Below are 19,301 nucleotides of genomic sequence, written 5' to 3'. Positions count from 1 at the left end.
TTTTGTAAGGGAGGTTTTGTTATTATGCTTTTATTATTTCTTTAATGAAATAGTTTTTTTTTTATTTATAGTTTTAATTGTTTCTCGTTTATTGTTCTTTATTTAGTATAATTTTTTTTCAAGTGTACTGATTCATAGAAATCTTATTTATACTGCGTTGTTATATTCATTATTTCATACAAAATGATCACGAAAATATGGGCTTAAAAAAATGTATTTTAAACACCATCACCATGTTCGGTTAATTTTTCTCATTACCGTCACGTACTATTCACTAGTTCTCGGTCTGCCAACTGGTCTTCTGCCAAGTATAATTTCGTTCAAATATAATTCGTTAAATGAAAATTAACTTTAAAGCAAAAGTTAAAATCGCAAATACATTAATTCCTAACTCGAGTTAAAATATTTTGATATTAATAGAAACCGGTGTAAATCTGGTTCCTGGTGTAGAAAGTAATATTTTATTTCTTACCTATCGCATTATATAACGGTTCTCCCGTTGCGGAATCCCATAACACAGTAGTTTCTCTTTGGTTTGTTATTCCGATCGCAGCGATATCAGCCTGCTTTATATCTCTTGATTTAAGGGTTTCAGTCGCTTTTTCGATAGTTTCTACGACGGCCGATAATATTTCTTTTGGATCTTGTTCGACCCATCCCTCCTTGGGACATTGACTTCTTAATTCTATTTGATGCGATGCTATTATTCGTGCTGTTTGTGCTGAAAATACCTGAAATAAGTGTTGAGATATCAAATGAAGGTTTAAATTTACTTTTACTAAAATATCACCTAGTATGCGCAGGCGCGTGTTATTTTATACAATACAGAGTGTGGACTGTTAAGTTACGGTAAAACGTAGCACGGCTACCTTTTATTAAACAATAAAGTAATTTTTAGATATATTCAAATATTAATTATATTTTCAATGCAAAGAAACATGATCATAAAAATGAAATTTAACTTTTCTTTTTTTTAATAAGAAATAAGCTTTAATTCAAAATGTTATATTTTGAATTATATATTATTTGAATTATAAATATATTATTCGTATATATGAATTATATATATTATTTGGATATATATATATATATATATATATATATATATATCCATAAAAAAGGACGTTGCGTGGATTTCTTTGTTTGTTATATGTGCTCACATTTTTATTTTAGCTGCTATTGGCGCAGAGCGTACCAATGGTGGTGCGCCGGGCGGCTGTGCGCAGCGCACGAACGATTTCTCTAAAATTATATTTGTGTTTTGGGGATAAAAAAGGAAAACATTAGGGTTAGTTAGAGCTGTGTTAAAAAATCGCAACTCAAGAAACAGCTAAAAATGTTTGGGAATTTTAAGCTTTCCTTTGTAAAATTTTTTGTTTGTTAGTACGCTAAATTTATTAACGTTATTTAGTTGCAGTTGGCAAAAGAATTTAATAATATCATGTGTAATGAAACACAAACGTTGCCTTTTTTTAGCATATTTATATATAAAGTCAATGTGCATGAATAACATGTTTAGCGTTTTGATTTCTAATCCAAAAAGCAGCACTTAGCACTTGTCAAACAAAATGTTTGTCAGATTCAGTTGTATAATACTTTGACAACTTTCTCGTAACAGGGATTAAGCTAATCATATGAAAATAATAAGAATCTATAACTAGGCTAAAAAGTAAAAAACTAAAAATATTATTAAAATCTTGAATAAAGATATGAATTTTCTGATAATCCTTGATAAAGTTGAATATTTCGTTGACTCATAGTTTATTATTAAAAGCAAAAAAAAAAATATAGAATTCATAAAATTGTTATCCAAGTAAAAAAAAAGCTTTTATTTATTTTTTTTATAAAAACGTAATTTTTCCTTTCCATTAAAGTTTTTTCATTCCCTGGAGTACTTAATATGTGGCATAATTTTTTTTTTTAAGTTTATATCAAACGCCATTATTATTTTATTTCTACTTGCTTAGATATAAGGATCATTGTGGTTTGTATTACTTATTAAAAATAACGTTTATAAAGTAATCTTGCGGAACTGTACATAAAATAAGTATAAATACAATTTATAAGTAAGTATAACGATCAGTTGTATATTAAATACGTCACGTGTAAATTTACGTGTTACTAATTAAGAAAATCTTACTATAAATCTAGTACTGCTTGTACCCTCATCGATCGCCCCTACTAGCGGTCCAAAACTTCCCTTTGTAATGGGCATGTCGGCACAGAATCGTTCTTATTTGAGTTCTGAAACAAAAAAGGAATATTATTTTTTAGCTACCACTTCGTAATATATTTTTGTTTATTTATAAACGTTTTATTGCTTTTTAGAATTTTTGTTAATACTGCACCTTTACAGTTGTTTATGAAAGATGAATTTTGTAGTTTAGTGAAAATACCAAACATGACCGGAATTTGAACCCTACAGACTTGTAAAAGACAGAGGATTTGTTTTTGATGAAAGGTAGAGGTAGATGTTAATGGTCTTCATCCTGCCGCATGATGACGATTAATCTCTACCTTACTCGGCAATAAATACCGAAAGGTATTACTGCAGTAGTTTCATAATTTTTTATTTATTTATTTTTCGTTTGTCATTTGATTCGATACTGTTCTCCATTCTTTTATGTTCTATTTATTTATTATTTTATTTGTTTTATTATCGAAAATAGCGTGATTTTTTTGTCTTTTAAACCGCTTTGGTAACCGACTCTCTCTCTCTCTCTCTCTAACAGTTTTAAATAATATGAATAATATTTTAGAGTTAAAGCAGTGTTTTTAAACGCGTATAATAATTTATTGCTATTATATGAGATACATTTATCAGAGATAAACATGCGGTAATAGAACGTTATATTATTATAAAGAAAGATCTTTAGATTTACGTCTAATTTATCCACTTCGTTTCAGAATGATGTAGATTTCCTATCCGTATTGAACATTGAGGCCTGACATTTTCCTGTTAAATTTTAACGCTCGCAGTTCGTCGACTGCCATTTGTTGTTTCCCAACGGTTATAAAAAAAGCCCAGCATAATAATAATAATAATACCTTAACGAACAGTAGACGTACTAAGAATACTGAATATAAAGCGCTATCTTGAAACCTTGCAGATAAGATGTGACCGTTTTACATTATTGACTATTTTGACTGTAATTACCGTCAAAGAATACATCAGCCGATGTAATTTTTACATTAGTTAATATTAGATGTAAATTATCTACAGAATGACGTAAATATAAATACGACTTCCTCCTTGATAAATAATTATACTTCCTTATGCGGTCTGTTATCTATTTAAGGTCTACTTTATCTCCGTAATATTTCGGTTAGTTCCTGTCTTCATTAACGCATGAAGAGTCCTTCGGTCGCGATAACGTTTTATTCGAAACGTGCAAGGTAATAGATTTAGATAATTTTGGTGGTAATTCTCGAACGATCGATAAAAAACGAATAAAGAAAGAGTATAACACTAATCGATATTTATTGTCGTAAAGCGTACCGATCGGTAAAATTAGTAGCGTACGTCGTGAAAATTGACAGATTAAAAAAAATTTATCAATTCGGTGTCTATTGATAGAACGCACCGCATGAACGTTGGGTTGTGTTAAAAATCTAAATAAACAGAAACGCAGGATCACGCGGAAAAAATAGCTAACCGTTATTCCGCAGGTTCTCGGCGTTCGAGTTGGCTGTGGGTTTACTGCCTTTCTGTCACAAGAGAGTTAAACACTGCTCTGTTATGACAGACTTTTGAAAAAATAGCAAAGCTTAAATACAATCTTTATATTACAAATTAATTAGCCGTTAACTAATTAGCCCTTAAAGTAAACTGCACTTTGAAGTTGAAAAAAATTAACAGAAACTGGATAAAGAAAAAATAAATTAATACTAAAAAATAATATTCTACTCTGCTAAAAAGAATAATCGCCACCTTTCTTTAAAAAATAACAATATCCACCCACTTCTAGCAAACCAGACGACGGAGCTGTTTTCGTATAACTCAACACATTACGTCGGCTTACGAGATATGGCCTACACTTCGGTTGCCATATGTTAATAAGATGCCAAACTGTTAAAAAAAAATCTTCCCACTAATTTGTTTGAAATACAATTAACTGATTTTCTTTTACGTAAACAATATTCCGTCGATAATTTGTATGCACTCCTAAAAAGAAAAAAACTTGATTTATGCATCTCGTTTAGCGTATATAAATATATGCTCAAAATAATTTTCAGTAATACCTTCTGAATTGTGAATTATTTTGTAGTAGTTTTTTTTTTTATATTTAATGTACTATTTACCTTACTTCACGTGTTTGTATTTGAGTAATTAATATGGATTTTAAACGTTGTTTTTTATCTTATAATTTTTACGACATTGACACGATCTGTATAATCTATTACTATTTAACGAATTTGTTTACTCTTATCGTCTCAAACCGGTTTCAATGGTGGATGTCCGCTTCTGCTAACCGCTGAACCTAAGTCCTAGATTAAAGTAGGAACCTGTGTTACCTACTTTTTTACATGCTGAAACTGGTCTGTCTTTAATTATTTATTTTTTTTATCTTTCAATAAATTTCCTAATCTATAGAATAAATGTGTGTATAGTTTACCGATATTCGCCTAAAATTCAAGAGCCGCTGGGCTGATCTGATGAGCTGAGTGATTTTTTCACATGTTTTTATTTAATTTTGAGGACGGTTTTAGATGTTCGTGACTCCATTAATAAATATGAATAGTAAAGCTTAAACAGAAAATATTTTACAGCATTATTTTTCGTGTACTTCTGTTTTGAGTCGCCGATTAAATCACGTTCTATAAAATAACACGGCTTCCGCGAACGAAATATTTTCTAATCAAGATTATACGGAAATTAAAATTACGTTTGAAAATAATAATCGCTAAGATCCATTTAATATTTAAATTTAATTCGTTTCCATTATTCGATTTACGAATATTATAAGCGACGAAAATTAAAGCGAAAAGAACCATTGTGTACGATTTAAATTATTTTGAAAATTTCAAACAGATGTACCATCCTTCTTCTTGCAGGGTTTTTTATTGCGATTCACAGTACGGGTGAATTTGAATAGTTTTTATAAACTACTTTTATAAAAAATGTCTTTATGAGGTTTGAGTAAGGGTACTTTTATGATAAAAAAATAAGATTTGAGACCTGGAGAAGCAGTGGGTTGATTCTGCTTGTCATTTAAAAAAGAAATATACTATAATATAGTGCCTTATAGTAATAGTTTCATCCAAATAAAAAAATTACAATGAAATTGTAAACCGTACTGTAAGAGTCTCACAGATATCATTTCTCAACCCACCGGATTAGTCTAGTGGTGAACGCGTCTTCCCAAATCAGCTGATGTTAAAATCGAGAGTTATAAGATTAAGATCCTAGTAAAAGTAGTTACTTTTATACGGATTTGAATACTGGTGTTCGTTGGTGGTTGGGTTTCAATTAACCACACATCTCAGAAATGGTACCTGAGAATGTACAAGAATACACTTTATTTACACTAATATGTCATCCTCATTCATCCTACGAAGTAATATCTGACGGTGGTTCCGGAGGCTAAACAGAAAAAAGAGAGATATCATTTCACCCGCTCAAAAAATAAAAATTTCTGTAATATAAATAAAACAGTTTTTAACAAAATGATGCTGATATTAAAAAAACGTAAGACACAACGTTTCTATTACCAAAAATATGCTATTAATTTAGAATTTTGTTTAAAAAACATACATGTTAAATATACGAGGTGTGTGAGTAAAGTAATGAGACTGACTTTTTACTTATTAAAGTTTTTATTTTTTCAAATAACAATATTATCCCCTTTAAAGTAGTTCCCTTGGGCAGCTACACACCGGAGGAGTCGTTGTTCCCACTCATGGTAGCAGCGCTAGAAGGCTACAACTGGTAGGGCTTTTAACTGGTCGGTCACAGTCTTTTGAATGTTCTCCAGAGTTCCAAAATGACTTCTTTTTAAGACATGTTTCAATTTCGGGAAAAGGAAAATAGGGGGGTTGAGGAAACGTAGGAATGCGTTTTGAGGTCAAAAATTCCCTGATGGAAATGGCCGTGTGACACACACGGGGCATTGTCATGATGAAGCATCCACTTGTCTGCAGTGTCTGGTCTCACGCGAATCACTCTTTTCGTGAGTCTTTCAAGGACACCTTTGTATAACTCTTTGTTGACAATTTGGCCTGGAGGAACAAATTCTTTATGCACGATACCTCTACTATTAAAAAATCAAATCAGCATGGTTTTGATCTTTGATTTGCTCATTCGAGATTTTTTCGGTCGAGGAGATGCCGGAGTGTGCCACTCTTCGCTTTGATGCTTTGTTTCAGGATTGTACTCAAATATCCAGGATTCATCACCTGTGAACACACGATTGAAGAATTCTTGGTCGTTGTCATTCCTTTCAAGATCAACGCACACGTTTCTTCGATTGCCCTTCTGTTCCGTTGTGTGGTTTTTCAGCACCGATTTCGCATGTCCAAATCTATCAAGATTTGATGTACGGTGAAAGTGTTTAAATTTAACTGTTCACTCATCATCCTTATTGTTAAACGACGGTCTGATCTCACAAGAACCCTCACACGCTCAACGTTTTCGTCAGATTTTCAAGTTCGAGGTCTCCTTGAGCGAGGTTGATCTTCAACGTGTTCTCGGCCTTCCAAAAATGATTTTTGCCAGCGGAAAATTTGTGCTCTTGATAAGCATTGTTTCCCATAGGCCTTTTTCAACTTTTTAAAGGTCACACTCGCGGATTCCCCAAATTTAACAAAAAAACTTGATTGCACAACGTTGCTCTAAATTCCGATGCTCCATTTTCGTAACACACAACAAAAATACAACTTCATTGATGGCGCTGTCTAAAATAATGTGTTGTCTGAACGGAGTTGAAACTCTACTGAGCATGTGGAAGGGATGAAGCACAGACTAGCACAGGTCTAGCACAGGTCTAGAGTACCGGTCTAGCACAGACCGGTAGACACAGCGTTGCCAGATCGATCGCAGTGTTAACAATCTCATTACTTTTCTCACACACCTCGTATGTAATAGACAATAGATATACAATAACAGTTAATAAACAATGTTTTAAAGTTCCATATAATAAGCAAAAAATATAAAAATTGTTATAAAACTCTTACCTGCCCGATTTCATTTATTAAACAACGAATAATCATATGAATTGTATTATTCCTCTAAATATAATATTATTACATATACGAGTAAATGAAATCGGGCCGGTAAGAGGTTAGTAACAAATTTTTCTATTTTTTGCTTGTTATGTGGAACGCTCAAACATTGATTATTATCTGTTATTGTATATCTATTGTCTATTACATTTAATTAACGTGTATTTTTTTTTTAAACAAAATTCTAAATAACAGATTTTGATATCAATATCGTTTTGTTAAAAACTGTTTATTACATTACAGAAATTTTTGTTTTTTTGAGCGGAAAAAATGATATCTGCTTACCTATCTGTTCGGTTTACAATTTCATTGTAATTTTTTTTTATATTTAGCGTTTTTTTAAAAATTATTCTTTTATTTTTTTTTTTATTTATTACTCTGTGTTATGTTATGTTATTTTACTTATTACTTTCGTTTATATAAGAGCATTTACTGTTAACAAGCTGTAGTATATTTTCTTTTAAATTTTATTATTTCAAGTAAATTATCAAGTTTATGTATGCTACCGAGTACTATCAAGTACTGCTACCTAGCGGCACGATTCGTAAACCCACCTTTTTGAGAAAAAAGAGACATATACGAGTCTTGCGGTATATGAAACGGAAGAAAAAAACGTTCTCTAACAAAATTCGAGGTATTTTTTGAAAGTATTCTTAATGACAAATCTAATTGAACGGAAATATAATGTTTTTATGTTTATTTTTTTAATTTTTTCCCCCATTTTAATTTCACTTTTAGGTTAGGTCATGTTTAGAATTGTAAACGTAGTTCATTGACCGGCGAAGTTCTAACAAACTTCGGTGATACATATGAGTTAAAATGCGTCGTGATATCCTGAACATTACAGTGTATTCAAGCGATCTTAATTATAGCCAATAAAACGATTAGTTATCAGATACTACATTATGTATACTAGACTAGTTTAATCATTAGTCCATTTTTAAGAGAAAATTATAAAATTGTTCGTTTTCCTAGTTACTCTGGGTTTAATATACGTATTCAATCCTGCCAAGATTTTCTGTTATAAATCCTGCTCCTGCACCTTTGGAAACCTGTCTAAATTAGCCGCTTTAATCTTTCTCAAAAGGAAAACAGGTTAAGGATTTTACTTTTGAAAAATTAAACTAAAAGTACGCGTACAATAATTTCATATTTAGTCCGGTAGTTAACATGTTTTAGATATTGTGTAAAATTAATACTATCAGCAAAACGTGTAAAAAACTAATCGTTTGAACTACTTCTTAAAATTTTTATCTACAACGCGTATTATTATTTAACAATTTTAAGTATAATTTTTTTTTTTAGTTTTTAAATTATAGAGAATTGATATCGCATTGAATTTGAACACAGGAATTTGTCTTATTTAAGGGTTTTAGTATCGGGAGGGGTGGTGTGGCGACCGAAAGCGTCACAAGGCAGGTGTCTTCCCTTACGAGGTTGGGATGAACTTGAAAGTTTGTTTAATTTTAATATTATAATTTTTAATTATAATTTATAAAAAATTTGTTTATAAATTATAAAACACATCTGGATTTAAAAAATTCACATGTGAGTGGAGGAAATTTATTTTCAAAGACATATTACATCCCATAGCTCTGTATGAAGTAAGAAGTTGATTAACATTATCGTGGTGATTGTCAGATTTTTGTTTGCCGAGAAAAGTTTTGCAAACCTCTTTAAATGAAGCCCAAGCTGCATTTTCTACATTATTTAACATCGAGTTAGATACATCAGCTTTGACCGACTTTCTTATTTGAGGACCAATTTGATTCCTTCTTTAATTTTTCCTTCACTTACATTCGGAAATTTCTGCCTTATGTACAAAAATCCGGGACTGTCCTTCTTCATTGCTTTTACAAAATTTTTCATTAGTCCTAGCTAGATATGGCGAGGGGGTAAAAATATTTTTTTGGTTTCAACTAAGGGCTCCTGAATAATATTTTTCCCATTTGGAGTTGTTGTCTCGTTTCTTCCACTCTTTGGTAACTAATGTTTATCCCTAGCTCGGCTGTCTCATTCGCAAAGAAAACACATGTACTTAGTATAGCCTAACAAAATAGCAATAACTTTCAATTCACTACATATGTTCCAGTTATGGTTTTATAATGTATTTTTGCAAGAACGTCTTTCATCACATCTTATGTCTTTCAAATTAATACCATAAGCGATTGGTATCGAAGGATATTTGTTACCGTTCTGTAGTACATCCACCTGTAAACTATACTTAGACGAGTCTATGAAAAGGCGCCAGTCCTCAGGTTTATGAACTTGTCCCAAGTGCGACATAAGCTGTATAATCAATATTTGTGCACTAAAACAAATTATTTTCATCAGTAAAGTACTGAGAAAGTTCTTCTTGTCGGCTTCGATAGCCCGAAATTTTTGTATTTTTTTAAAAGTAAATTCCAACCTTTCAGTCTTGATCCTAATAGTTCAGCTTGAATTTATTGATAAATTTAAATCCCTAACCGAGTCATTTAGTTCACCTTGTATAAGATGCGGCTTATTGGAAGATAATTCAAAATCAAAATCATTGTTGTCTTCTTCAGTACCGTCTCATTATTCATCGCTGCTTTCGAAACATACATTTACAGGTGGCTCAGGAACTGGAATAATTTCACTGTGAGGTACGGGCCTGATTGCACATTGCAATGAAAGATATTTTACAGTACGTTTAATTTTTTTAGAAATTCCACACACTTGTTAAGCAAAAGTAACAATCGGTTACATGATCCTTTGGTTCACACTAAATCATGTGTGACTACGATATGATTTAATTCTTTGTCTAGTATTGTTTATTTATAGTTTACAAATTATGTTAACAAAGTTAAACGATAAAAAATGAGCTAACTTCCTTTATTATTAAATAGCTAACTTAAATCCTTTTATTAAAAATACAAATTTTTCAAAAATGGTGAGTGTAAGAAAGATTCTGAGTTGATATTCCTTTTCAGCATAAAAAAAAACAGATTAAAATCACGTATCGCATGTTAGGAAACAAAAATTATGTTTTATCAGTGTTATATAAAAGTTGGATAAATATTACTTATATTTTCATCTATTACATTGTTTATTTTTATTAATTTTGTAATATAATGATATTAGTTGAGTGCAAAACATATGTAACCTTGAAATTTTAATTATTGCTGTAATTATTTACACGATTTGGCACTCTCATTTATTTCTTAATATATTTATCTGTGTAAGATTTTAAGTTATAACAGAAAATAATGCTACTGTGTAGTATAGTACTATTAAGTGGTTTTGTGTAAGTAAAAGAAATAAAATGAGTACCTTGATAATAAAAGTTTATTTGAATAGCTGTCATTACAAAATACTAAATTAATTTTTATTTGATATTTACATCCATTTTTCTTTTATAAACGTTTTATTACAAAGATATATTTATAACAAAGATTTTATTACAAAGATATTTGTTTTTATAACCAATTTATTTACATTAAAAAATTGTTTTCTAGTTTTTGTAGTAAATTTTTCTCTTTGTTTTGTAACAGAGTTTTTGTAGACTTTTTTCATGAACTACAGTTTATGAGTGACTCGACTTTTTCAAAAAAATTATGTTTCGTTTAAAGAAGATAATATAATAGAATATCTTCATTAAATATTATTATTATTAACAATAAGCCCCGATGTACCAATAGTTTTTATCTTAATCGGTATGGTTTAAAACGTTTTTCAACTAATGATGTCTGTTAAAAGTATTGCAGTTCCCACCCTACCCTATTTCAGTACCTCTTGAGTTCCCCTAACTTTAAAAAGTGTAAAATATATTCTTCCATATCTAATTGTGTTGAAATTTATAAAATCATTCAGCATAAAGTATTATTAGAAATTAATAAAAACTGCTAGGTATATACATAAGTAAATTTGACAAATGTGAAACTTAACATTATTTTACGTGTCATCGATATTTACCCTATGCTGTAGAAGATTTTCCCACAGAGCTATTAACATTAGGTATATTTATGATATAAATATATCTCGTGTGAGATAATAAATATAAATTTATGTAAATACTAGCAAACCCGGCAATGCTTCGCTATTGCTAGATTTGAGTAATATATGTATATATACAGGTGATTCAAAGAAACGGGAAATTTAAAAAATTAAATAACCTTAATGAAAAATTTTTTTTAGAAAATGAATTTTATTTCATGTAATTGTACAAATGTTGCCATTTTAGGATACATACATTTTAGTTTATTAAAGATGACATCTTGCAGGTGATCTCCTCTTCTACGTAAACACTCACGAAGTCTCTTCGTTAAATTGTTCACGGTTTGACGTAACATCTCAACTGGAATTTCCGCAATTGCTTCTCGGATCTTTGCCTTCAGTTCTTCCGTTGTAGCAGGTCTACCGTGGAACACTTTGCTTTTAAGGTGACCCCCACAAAATGTAATCGCAAGCTGAGAGATCAGGCGATCTGGGAGGCCATCTAATGTCACCATTTCGTGAAATGACACGTTGTCCAAACAATCGGCGTACAGCTGCCATCGATATTCGTGCAGTATGTGACGTTGTTCCGTCTTGTTGAAACCAGGCTGTGTTAAGAATCTGTGGAAATCTATTTTGTTGTTCCACAACAAAGGTTTCAATCACGGCTACGTAACGAGCCGACGTCACTGTAATCGCAAGACCGTTGTCATCCTAAAAAAAATAAAGGCCTATAACACCGTAAGATGACATAGCACACTACACGGTCACTTTCTGGCTGTGCAACGGACGCTGGTGTAGCTGCGTAGGATTTTCTTGTGCCCAGTATCTGAAATTTTGCTTGTTAACAAATCCACTGATGTGGAAATGCGCTCCGTCTGACATCCACAGTTCGTGAACAAACTCTTCGTTATCATTTATCTTCTGAAGCATTACATTACAGAATTGTGCTCGCACAACTGCATCGTTCGGTTTCAGTTCCTGGACGATCTGCAACTTGTACGGATGGAATTGCAAGTTCTTCACTAACATTCTTCGAACACTATGCGATTGTAAAGATGCCGAGAGACGACGGATTGACCGATTAGGACTTCGTGTGACAGCATCTTGTAAAGCTTGAACATTCTGTTGTGTACGGACGGTTCACTCACGGCCTGGAGGTTTCTTTTTCATTGCCGAACCGGTTTCCTCAAAATTAGATATCCATGTTTTAATTGCATGTGCTGATGGAACACGGTCGTGCCGTCCCAGATTAAAATGACGGCGAAATTCTCTACGCGCTCCCTCCACACTGTCATTGTTTTTGTAAAACGCTTTGTTAGCAAATGCACATTGCGCACCACTCCAAGGATCCATGACAACTAAATGGCAGGTTAGGTTAGAGAGGCTGGTACCACTTGATAAGTGGTACCGATTGGTACCATGGTAAGTGGGCGATTGGTACCACTTGATAAGTGGTACCAATCGCCCACGGTTACCAACACAACTTTCAAAATTTCCCGTTTCTTTGAATCACCTGTATAAACATTTAATATATATATATATATTAAATGAACCCAGTTGAAAGTTTGATAAAACAGTAAAAAAAAAAAGAACATTACGAAACTTCACAAAATTTAACCTATCCTTTTCCCATTTTAATTTTACTATATTCCCTTTCCCTCTCCCCAAATTTCAATTTCCCCAACCTCTTTCATCGTTTCCCCTTCCCCGATCTCCATTTCCCTTTCCCCTTTTCCCCCATTTTTATTTTTTTATTTTCTCCTTCCCTTTTTACCTTTTCGATTTTTCCCTTTCCCCCTTTTCCCCCGCGCGTAAATCGGTCCAGTAGTTTTTTAGTTTATATCGGAAACATTGAAATGAAATCGTAAAATATTTAGTATAGCGTTTGTTGCTTTTATATCCAACAGATAGCGGTGTTTTTTTTAAAGAAAGCATGTTTTTACCTATCACAGGTGTGACATCTTTCTTTCTTTTTCCTGTAGCCTCCGGTAATTACCGTTCAGATAATATTACAGAGGATATGTATGAGTGTAAGTGAAGTGTAGTCTTGTACAGTCTCAGTTCGAGCATTCTTGATATGTGTGGTTAATTGAAACCCAACAACCAAAGAACACCGGCATCCACGATCTAGCATTCAAATCCGTGTAAAAATAACTGACTTTACTAGGACGTGAACGCTGGAACTCTCGACTTCCAAATCAACTGATTTGGAAAGACGCGTTCACCACTAGACCAACCCGGTGGGTTAGGTGTGACATCGTAGGTATATAAAAACACACGCGTATTCCAACACAACGTTGTCAAAATTTCAAAGTAATCGGTAAAGAACTATCGGAGATTTAAGGTTTTGAATAAACGAACATTCACCCTTCACTGGTCTGTACGTTTGAAAAAAATATATACAGGTGTCCTTGAAAGGTGAGGCCAAACTCTAGGAAGTGATTCTACGTAACATACTGAAGAAAAAATGTCCAGTGAATATACGTCCAAAAACACATATTTTTGTATCTGTCTGCCATTTTGTTTGTTTAAGAAAAAAGTATTTTTCAAGAACGGTTGAAGATAACGCAATAAAATTTTGTATTTTATTTTAAACTAAAATTTTTTAATAGGAAAAAATAACGAAACTTGTTGACAAATTTCAAAATGGCGGTCGTTTCAATTTTTAATCTTAAATATCTTAGGAATTACTAGATTTTTTAAGTTGTGTTGCTTTATAAAAATTGTGAAGTATTTTTTTTGTGAACAAAACAACACCTTAGTCGTAAATATCCGACGACAAACAACAGAGTTATTGCAAAAAGTAGGCGTAAACCGATATTGCGGCCATCTTGGTTTTTTTTATCGTGACTCACTTGTAACTAAATCTAATTTTCTGATTTAAATATCTAAAATTAGCAGCAATTTTATTCTGAAACGACGATAATAAAAAAACAAGATGGCCGCCATATCGGTTTACGTTTACTTTTTGCAATAACTCTGTTGTTTGTCGTCGGATATTTACGACTAAGGTGTAGTTTTGTTCACAAAAAAATGCTTCATAATTTTTATAATACAACACAATTATAAATCTAATACTTCCTGAGATTTTTAAGATTTAAAAATTAAAAACGACCGCAATTTTGAAATTTGTCAACGAAAGTTTCGTTACTTTTTTACTATTAAAAAATGGTAGTTTTCCAACCGTTCTTGAAAAATATATTTTCTTAAAAAAACAAAATGGCGGACAAACAGAAAAATATGCGTTTTCGGATTTATGTTCTTCGGTATATTAAGTAGAATCACTTGCTAGAGTTTGGCCTCACCTTTAAAGGACATCCTGTATATAACCCCATGCATTCATATATATATATATATACATTCATATATTCATATGATTATTATTATTATTTATTTATTATTATTATTTATATCCATGCATTCATATATATATATGGGGAACAGGGTGGGTTTGTTTGAATGAAAATTTTATTATCTATTGTAATACCGGTTTTATTTTGAATTATTACAAGTATTAATATTGATTTCGTTACTTTTTTACATCGAATAAAAAAAAATGTTGCATACATTTACATGTAAATCATGTTTATTTAATTTTAATATCTTATGAACAATAGGTAGTTTGTATAACAGTCTAAATGAAAGTTGATACCGACTATTTCATCTGCTGATTATATACTGTTTATTTCCCCATTATAATTCTGTAATGCTAGACCTGTTGTAGTTGTTAGTCGCATTTAGATGTTCTCATAATTTTATACGAGTTTTAATGTTTTTTACTTGAACTATATTAAATATTGTGTTGTTACTGCAATATTTTTTTTTTAATACTTTTTAATATTATCTTGAGGCATACTAAATATTCTGTTGACATAAAATCACGTTTTAACGATCTCAACTCGTGTTTGAACTAACAAAAATTTGATTAGAGCAAATTTGAATGCATATTTTGCCATAAAAAATATATCAGAATTTACATTTTTTTTTTTTTTTTTACATATTAGGTATTTTTAAGTACGTAAAACGAGATAGTATTTTAAAATACATTATTTTTTATTTAATTAGTATTAAAATTAACATCGATTTTTATTTATGTATTTAAAATTACGTATCGATTAATTTTTATTTTTATATTAGTATCGATAAATTATTCTTCAAAACATGATAGCTGTTCGTACTTTTACAGCATAGTAGAAAACTTAATTTGAGGGTAAAATCAGGTCTGATGTACTTTTTTTTTTAATTATTCTGCTAGTGTAAGTAGATGATATTTTAGAATTTCAATATTAGCCTAATTTTTGATTAGGTATAAGTTAAAAACGATAGTAATTCCTACCTAGATATAAGATAATTCCCTCCCAAAAATGTATTTATTTCCTTTTTCCTACTGAGACCCGGGGGTCTCAGTAGGTTAGAGGCAAAGGCAATCTCTGAGGGTGTGCAATGCATTAGCTGGTTCACCCTCCTAGATATGGGAGAAAAAAGTTATCAGGCTTTATTTTTTGTTACATATAAAATAATGAAGAGAAGTAATCATCGGTACTGGCGACAAAATAAATTAAAATCTGATGTTATCATTTTATTTTTAAAAAAATTGAAGAATACAGAGGAAAAACAAGGAACTTTAGTTTTTATACATTTACAAAAAATCAAAAAATTAACTTCGCAGTCTTATCTCGTAGTTGCAGTAAAACGTTTTTTTAACTTGTTTTTTAAAGAAATATTTACAGCTTTGTATGACAGGATACTGCATGCATGATAAGCCTTCAGAAACAATTGAATTTGTATACGGGCCATTGTACGTTGATCTACGCATCATAATTTGACAATATCGCTTATCAAAAATTATTTCTTTAATTTTCTGTATTTTGTAAGGTATTTTCTTTTTTTTTATGATGGATTTCAACACTATGCGTTCATCGACATTTATAACAGTAAATGGTATCGGGTTGATAGAATTTTCAAGCATTTAAAACCAATCTTCTACCGTTTCTATTTTTGTTTTTAAATTTATGATACCAAAGTTTTTATCACACTCCCGAGTAAGAGCGTCCTCTTAAAGGATATGTTACATTTATCGAATCAGATCTGTTTCTGAAATGCACCAGATAAAAACTTTTGTTTTGTCCTCCCTCTTAGTCGCAAAAAACGTCAATATTTCTAACATCTTCATTCAATACGTCGTACGCAAAACTATATAAAAATGAAATTATCTCATTAGACCTCTTCTTAGAGACTGTTTTAGGGTATGTATAAAATAGAGTTTCCAGATGACGATACATGTATATTAAAACTATAAACGCTTAACTGTTTTTGTAATATTTGGCAACGATATATTTTTTTGGTAATCCATCACTATTGCAGAAAATTCTTTGTGTGACTTAATCCTTGCCATTTTTTACGCGTATAAAAGATGTTAGCTTTTAATTTATACAAATAAATAGTTGTCGAACTTATTTTTTAAATTTTTAACAGTATGTTGTTTCTTGCGGTCCAGTGACTTGATATCTCCAAGACAAGCCACTTGTCACATGTCCCACTTGTATTAGATCGCAGGTACCCAAAACTGATATTTTTTGAATCTTGTTCTGTATGATTCGTAGGACATCGTAATATTTTTATTTTCACTTTGGAACATTTTAAACGTTTTGATAACGTTCGGTTCTTGAGGCGAGTAAATTTTTCTGCTATCCTTTATACTGCAATGGTTGCTTGCTTCTGTCTTTAAATGATGTTATACGGATTTTGATATTAGCTAATGTTTCATTATACATTTTTGAAGGTCTCTTTTCTTTAAGAGACATTCCAACGCTTTTAAGAGATTTTTATATATTCAGCTTTTGTCTTTAATAATCCCATGAAAAGAACAAAATACTTAAAAACAAACCGGGATCTCTTCAGTAAGATTATTTCTAACGACTCTTACAATATACTTAAATGTACGGTTTTGCAATTTTGTACTAGTAGTAGGATTTGTGCTTCTCCTTGCCGCACTTCACAAACACTTATTAAGGAAGCTAAGTAACCATGTTTGACACTCGCTTCATTAAATTTGGAAGTAATAAGATTCTTCTCGAGGTCTGTCGTATTTTAAAAACACTTTAACGTTTTACAGAAGGCAGTCATCACCCGATTCGTGCGATTATATATGTATATAGTCGCACTATATAGGTATATAGGTAGTTTAGGGTTAACCTAGGTAGGTTAACCCTAAACTTTGTAGGAGTATTTGGATAACCACCGGGTTGGTCTGGTGGTGAACGCGTCTTCCCAAAGCAGCTGATTTGGAAGTCGAGAGTTCTAGGGTTCAAGTCCTAGTAAAGTCAGTTATTTTTACACGGATTTGAATACTAGATCGTGGATGCCGGTGTTCTTTGGTGGTTGGGTTTCAATTAACCACACATCTCAGGAACGGTCGAACTGAGACTGTACAAGACTACACTTCATTTACACTCATACATATCATCCTCTGAAGTATTATCTGAACGGTAATTATCGGAGGCTAGACAGGAAAAAGAAAGGAGTGTTTGAATGTTTTTCTTTATCGCTAGTTTCTTGAATCTTTTTAAAATAATAAAACGAACAATAAACCTTATTTATTAACTTTATGATTAAACGACTAGAAACAAATGCGCATAGTTACCACAGTAAAGACGGAAGCAAACAGGTGATGTGATATTACTTGTTCTTATCAGTAAAACTTAACATAACTGGTTTTTTTTGTAAGCTGACCGACATATCTTCACAAACCTTGCTATTAATCTGAAAAGATAGTGTTTTCAGTAAATCGTAATAAGCGGCATTAACTGAAAAAGGCCATCGACCGCTGTTGAATGTTTACATTACGCAGGGAAACTAGATCTGGTGTTTAATTATTGATAAGTGATGGAAACCGGTTTATTAAGTATATTTTAGACTGTTTATCCTTGTTTTTTGTTTTTTTTACACTTACTGTTTTTGTATTTTATGCCATAATATCCTTCCACGTATTGTAGATCTATATAATAATTTAAATACTTAATAACTTTAGTCATAATGCAGTACCCGCTTATTTTACTTTTTTCTTTTTTTTGTCTTCAGTCATTTGACTGGTTTGATGCAGCTCTCCAAGATTTCGTATTTAGTACTAGTCGTTTCATTTCAGTATACCCCGTACATTACTAACAATTTGTTTTACATATTCCATACGTTGCCTGCCTGCACAATGTTTTCCTTCTACCTGTCCTTCCAATATTAAAGCGACTATTCCAGGATGCCGTAATATGTGGCCTATAAGTCTCTCACTTCTTTTAACTGTATTTTTCTAAATGCTTCTTTCTTCATCGATTTGCCGCAACACCTCTTCATTTGTCACTTTATCCACCCATCTGCTTTTTAACATTCTCCTGTAGCACCACATTTGAAAAACTTGTAATCTTTTCTTCTCAGGTATTCCGATCGTCCAAGTTTCACTTATATATAAAGCTACGTTCGAAACATGTACTTTCAAAAATGCTTTTCTGACGTTCAAATTAATTTTTGATGTAAATAAATCATATTTCCGACGGAAGGCTCGTTTCGCCTGTGCCATTCGGCATTTTATATCGCTTCTGCTTCGTCCATCTTTAGTAATTCTACTTCACAAATAACAAAATTCTTCTACCTCCGTCATCTTTTCTCTTCCTATTTTCACATTCAGTGGTCCATTTTCATTATTTCTACTACATTTCATTACTTTCGTTTTGTTCTTGTTTATTTTCATGCGGTAGTTCTTACGTAGAATTTCATCCGTGTCGTTCATTATTTCTTCTAAATCTTTTTTACTCTCAGCTAGAAATACTATATCATCAGCAAATCGTAGCATCTTTATCTTTTCACTTTGTACTGTTACTCTGAATCTAAATTGTTATTTAACATCATTAACTGCTAGTTCTATGTAAAATTCAAAAGTAACGGGAATACGGAACATCCTTGTCGAACTCACTTTCTTATTACGGCTTCTTTCTTATGTTCTTCAATTATTGTTACAGTTTGGTTCCTGTAAATGTTAGCGATTGTTCTTCTATCTCTGTATTTGAACCGTAATTTCTTTTTTAAATGCTGAACATTTTATTCCAGTCTACGTTATCGAACGCCTTTTC

General features: G+C 31.6%; 2 protein-coding genes across 3 annotated transcripts in view; one reads left to right on the top strand and one right to left on the bottom strand.

The window, feature by feature from the left end:
- Nucleotides 1-19,301, top strand: part of Tbce (Tubulin-binding cofactor E) — a 109,374-nt gene that overhangs the window by 43,849 nt on the left and 46,224 nt on the right. The gene's annotated exons all lie outside the window — the stretch shown is intronic.
- Nucleotides 1-19,301, bottom strand: part of Gk1 (Glycerol kinase 1) — a 50,711-nt gene that overhangs the window by 26,260 nt on the left and 5,150 nt on the right. Inside the window, exons 2-3 of the mRNA XM_075355248.1 lie at nt 2,141-2,244; nt 473-731 (exon numbers count right to left, since the gene is read on the bottom strand). Of these exons, the coding sequence (XP_075211363.1) occupies nt 473-731; nt 2,141-2,215 (334 nt within the window). The 5' untranslated portion in view covers nt 2,216-2,244. The remainder of the gene's footprint in view (nt 1-472; nt 732-2,140; nt 2,245-19,301) is intronic.

The sequence above is a fragment of the Lycorma delicatula genome, chromosome 2, assembly GCF_047948215.1.
Source record: "Lycorma delicatula isolate Av1 chromosome 2, ASM4794821v1, whole genome shotgun sequence".
In the NCBI taxonomy this organism is placed as follows: Eukaryota; Metazoa; Arthropoda; class Insecta; order Hemiptera; family Fulgoridae; genus Lycorma; species Lycorma delicatula.
The sequence above is the reverse complement of the archived record's forward strand: the minus strand, read 5'-3'. Positions and strand labels throughout refer to the sequence as shown.